General features: G+C 43.1%; 1 protein-coding gene across 1 annotated transcript; it reads left to right on the forward strand.

Annotated features, from left to right (window-relative positions):
* Window positions 1–2,825: 2,825 nt before the first annotated feature.
* Window positions 2,826–3,772, forward strand: LOC147544099 (uncharacterized). Its single transcript, XM_086635615.1, has 2 exons — window positions 2,826–3,636; window positions 3,768–3,772. Exons 1-2 carry the CDS (start codon window positions 2,826–2,828, stop codon window positions 3,770–3,772), a joined length of 816 nt encoding a protein of 271 aa, XP_086491741.1.
* Window positions 3,773–5,484: the final 1,712 nt, after the last annotated feature.

The raw sequence follows: 5,484 nt of genomic DNA on the forward strand, positions 1-5,484 counted from the left end.
GCAACAGTTACCTGCATTTAGAAAATGTCTAAAATATCCACTTCAACCAACTAATTAGTCGCAAGATGATGCAAGTAAGTTCCCACACTTGTGTGTATAATAACATTTTGGGTAGAGCTAAAGCTCTCATAATGTCCTTCGAATAAGGAGTTTTAACTCTTATAATTGAAGGAACAGAGAACGAAGTTGCAATGTAATCTAAAAGAGTTTCTAGTTTCATGAACAAGCATTGAACTAATACTCCATGTTGAGGGTGTATAAGCTATTGTTTCATGTTTGGCCTTTTGTTCACATGCATAAAGATATCTCAATACAACAATAATATCACTGTGCAACTAAGCATAAGAAAATATTTGCCCAACCAAGGTGAGCCAAAATCACCACCAGTATTCAACAAAGAGCAGATCACCCCTTTACTTTGCATAATTAGATACATATGAAAAGATATGTACGGGGCTACGACATTTCTTAATGCCTTAACCAAACAATACTTGCTTAAAACCCAAAATTTTAACTTTTAAATGCCAAAAATCAGAAAACATGTGTAGTTAAATTAAGACTAACAAGCAGCCACAAAATCCACACAAACCAACATTTCTTGAGTCACCGTCATCACATACAACACAACCAATTCAAAGTATTTCTTTGAGCAAACTGGAATAGATCTCACTACCATCATTTATGCCCCATCAACTAGCCCATGTTACTTCATAGCCTACTATCATGTGTTAAATAACTCGTCAAATGGACAAACTACTTCACAGTGTATCAGTGACCACCAATATTACGAGTCATTTTCTCCGGAGAAACCCAACTATCAAGATTGTGGACAGTGTACAAAAGCATACATGGTAGAAGAGCAATAATATAATAAGTATCTCCAAATAGAACTGACGTGCAGGAGAGAGAAAGTGCTCTGGGCGATTTTAGGGTTTGTGTTTTCACCGGCAAAACAGGGAGCTTTTCTCCCACCGGCTGGTTGTCTTCCGGCTAGGTTGGAGTATTACCACGATGAAGGATGATGGTATAGTTGGTGAAGGTAGGTTTTTAACGAAGGATAACCCTCCTGTCAATGAAGACGAGATGGAAGATGAAACTCCATTAATGGAGGAAGTCGAAACTTTGTCAAACTTAAAAGGGGGCGGTCAGAACAGTGTGGTTTCAAGTCAGTCAAATAGTGAATCACTTATTTTCTCAGCAACAGAGGAGAAGAACCATACAGAAACATCAAATGGAACTCGACCAGTCACAAAGATCTCATCACGGGAAGGGATTAGTAGAATGAGTTCTGGTCAAAAATATGGAAACACTTCTTTTGCAGATGATATTCGTAATAACATGTTTGCAAACGTGTTAAGACAATCACCTTTAACTAAGTTTCAAGCATACTCGACAGGAGACGCTCAACAACCACCGTTGATCACAGGAAGCAAACAACTCGACGGTAGGGTTCAGGCAAACCCTAGGGTACAAACCAGTACACCATCTGTTGTTACAGAGGGGCAGGAAGACTCACGAGCAGGCTCAACAACTAACTGGGCTCGGTTGTTTAAATCTCAATCACTACAAACAAGCAACAATCTTGTCCACACTCCCCCAATAGAAGTAAATGGTAAGCAATTGATTGATTTAGACATTGCTGCATATGAGGATGAAGTCAGGTCCTTCGACGATGTCCTGATCGGCAGCTTTATTGGCGAAAGATTAGGGTTTGGTCTGGTTCAGAGTGTATTGGTTAAAAAATGGAATCCGAAAGGTGACATTAAGCTTACTGTCCATGGTAATTCGGCATTCGTTATAAAATTTTCATCAATGGATGACAGGAAACGCGCAATGGAACATGATCCTATCTTCATTGCTGGGAGATTATTCATAGTCCGTCCTTGGCGATTACATATTGAAAAGGAATTAAAGGAAATGAAAACAATACCAATGTGGGTTAACCTACGAAATGTTCCTCTTGTGTTTTGTAGTACCAAAGGGATTAGTCAAATTGCTAGTGGCATTGGTACACCCATCATGCTCGACAGTCACACGGCAACACGAGAAAGGATGTCTTATGCCCGGGTGTGTGTGGAAGTGAAAGCCGATAGTGAGTTGCCGGATGAACTGTTTTTGCGAGTTAGAAATGGGGAGAAACATGTGCTCGTAACAGTGGAGGTTGAGTACTCATGGAAACCTGAAAGGTGTGCTAAGTGCTCGGTTTTTGGACATAGTGATGATAAGTGCCCAAAAAACCGTAAAGTACATGAGACAATAATTGTGAATCAAAGGGATTCTAACAGGTCCAGGACTACTAACCGAGAGGTCATACCAACGCAGCAAAACAAGAACTCGAAACCATCCAGTACTACACATAAAATCACAACTTCAACTACATTTCAACACCAAGATGGGGGGCGTAAAAGACCAGCCACAGGCCCAGGTAATGACTTCCAATCAAATCGTAATCGAGGTGCGAGCAATGAGAGAAACGAGTGGAGAATTGTAGCACACAAATCTAAGGAGTTCCAATCAAGGATAGGACCGAGTGATACAATCAACCAACCTAGGTTGAAAATAGCTAGGAGGCTACCACTATCCAACACAGTACCCACGGGTTCACTTACTAACACCGAGACAGGTAACTCTTTCGCTGCCTTATCGTCTTTTACTGATTAAGAGTCTGAACCACGGGTTGAATCTATTGATCAAAACCCCCATGAGGTAGATATTCCTCCGATTGGTAGCTCTCGGAATGAATATGGCCTTGCCTTGAGTATATTGGGAAAGGAGAGTACTATGGAGACTTCTGAGGGAGTCGAACCATCACCCCAAGAGTTTTAATGATCAATCTCGCATGTTGGAATGTGAGAGGTCTCAATGATTCTCTCCGCATGAAGAGTGTACGTGATTTTATGAGATTGAATTGTATTGGCTTATGTGGATTGTTAGAAACTCATGTCCAGGAAAGGAATAAGACTCGTATCCAACGTAGTCTTAATTCTAGCTGGTCTTTCATTGATAATTATGTGGCTGTTCCGAATGGACGGATTTGGATTGGATGGGACCCGAGTAGGGTTGACTTTACTGTGTCCCATGTTCGAGGACAAGTTATTGCAGGTGGTGTTCGGTTTCCAGATGGATCGGGGTTTCTTTTGGCAGTGGTGTACGGAAGCAATAGTACGGTTCATCGCCGGGAGCTTTGGAGGGACCTAGAGTTTCTTATGCTGGGTTTTGAGGCTCCGTGGCTAGTACTAGGTGACTTCAACTCCACGATGTTGGCAAATGAGAAGAGAGGGGGTAACAACCTACCATCTCAAAGTTCTAATGAGATGTTTGACTGTATTACCAATTTGGGACTATTCGATTGCCCGTATACAGGTTGTTTCTATACATGGTCTAACAGGCAGATGGGATTTGCAAACGTCAGCTCAAAGATTGATCGGGCTCTTATAAATAGCGGCTGGTTGAGCGTTTTTCCTCTAGCCAAAGCAGATTTTCCACCGGCTGGGGATTCAGATCACTCTCCGATCATTATACCACTTGCGGCACCCAACATACACCGGCGTACTCCGTTTAGGTTTTTCAATGCCTGGACGGAGGATCCCACGTTTAGAGCTCTAGTTGCTGATGTATGGAAGGTGTCGGTACGGGGTAACCCGATGTTTCGTATGGTTACAAAACTCAAGGCCTTGAAAGCACGGCTGAATGAATGGAAGAAGGATCGGTTCAAGGGGGTGACGAACCAGGTAACCATTAACCGAAATTTTTTACACTCAGTGCAGGTTAGGTTGCAGGCAGATCCAGCAAATCTGGTATTACGGAGGCAAGAGAGAGTAGCTACTGAAAACTATAGTAATGTTTTTTTTGATAATGATAAGCGGGAGGTGCCCGAACCGAATACAAAGGAATAAGAATTCAAAAAAACAGCAAAGAAATCAAAATTACATCAAATCATTAGCCCCACCCTTTCCTCATCCGCACTGTTCCTCTCGAGTCCGCATTAACAATATTGACTAATTCCGCCGGTAGTTGACTAATATTCAAGTGAGTTACACCCGGTCCAAGCTTCATCTTCGACAAGAAATCAGCAGCCTGATTGGCTTCTCTATAGACATGAAAAACCCGAAAACTCCGAAATTGGCTCCGAAGCCTTTGAACTCTCTTCCACAACCGCCTTGCCCTCCATGGTAATCTCTGATGTGGTTTTGCAAGAAGTAACTTGATATTCATCGAGTCAAGACCAAGTTCAACGTCCTGCAGTCCGGCACTAAGTGCTAACTCCAATCCCAACTCAACACCCTGCAGCTCGTGTATGAAGATAGTCTGTCCATCAACCTGACCTGTGGCTGCTCTGACAACAATCCCCTCCGAATCTCGAATAATGGCTCCATACCCCGCTTCCACCTCGTTCAGTGCACCATCAGTATTAATCATATATCTCCCTACCGTCGGCCGAGTCCATTTACATGGAGTGTAGACTGGCTTTTGGAGAGAGATGATAAGATTCCAGCGACCAATGGTTCTCCGATTCTCCTCTGTATCTTCAAACCGTTTGGTAACAGTGTTCAGCTTGATCCTCACTTCATCACAGATAGTGTGTATAATCAGCCCCGGTGACGTGACATTACTTCTAAATACCCTGTTATTCCGCTCCTTCCAAATATGATAGACATAGGCATTTAGAAGCAAACGACCCACTCGGGCAGCGATAGAGAGCCCACCAAAGTGATTGATACACCACAGTAGCTCTCCTTCCCAATCAGCGGCACATACTCTCTGAAAACCCATCTTGAGTAATAGCGATTCCCATATAATCTTTGTGATCGAACAACCAAAGAATAAGTGGAAATCCGTTTCTTCATCTCCCCCACAGAAAACACACGTAGTGTCTATAACCATACCCCAACTAGCCAGAAGCGATCTAGTTTTGAGGCGTCTTCGAAAAGCAAGCCACGTGATGAAGCAATGTTTGGGTATACCACCCGGTGACCATACTAACGAGGTCCAGCTCAATCGAGTTCCTCTAGGTCGAATTGCTTCATACGTCTCTTTGAGAGTAAACTCTCCATTCTGGCTAGGCATCCAGATCAGCTCATCTCTGAAAGTACTATCTACCACAACCTCTCTAGCCTCGACTGCGATAGTCCCTAGCATGGCTGCAACATGAGTAGGGAAGACCCAACCTGACTGCCCAATAAACTGAGAAACCCGGGCATCCAAATTAAGGTGAGAATCATATCTGTGCGTCTCCTCAAAAGCATCAAGTAGAATACCGCGAGGATGCCATAAATCAGTCCAGAATTTGGTATTATGACCATCCCCCAAAGAGGTAAAAATGAGTCTCTGAGCTGTCGGCCTGCTGGCTAGAATCCGACGCCAACACCACGAACTTCTACTCGAAGCCGATAAAGTCCAGAAGTGTTGATCTTTGATGAGATTATTTCTCACCCATTCAGCCCACAAGGTCGTCTTACCACTAACCAGATCCCATACATGACG

This window comes from Eschscholzia californica, unplaced genomic scaffold, assembly GCF_041429995.1.
Source record: "Eschscholzia californica isolate CP2 unplaced genomic scaffold, dmEscCali1.0.p SCAF_4, whole genome shotgun sequence".
NCBI classification, from domain to species: Eukaryota; Viridiplantae; Streptophyta; class Magnoliopsida; order Ranunculales; family Papaveraceae; genus Eschscholzia; species Eschscholzia californica.

Coding starts and splice junctions, on each gene's coding strand:
- LOC147544099 (XM_086635615.1), top strand. CDS start 2,826: ATGATCAATCTCGCATGTTGGAATGTGAGAGGTCTCAATGATTCTCTC.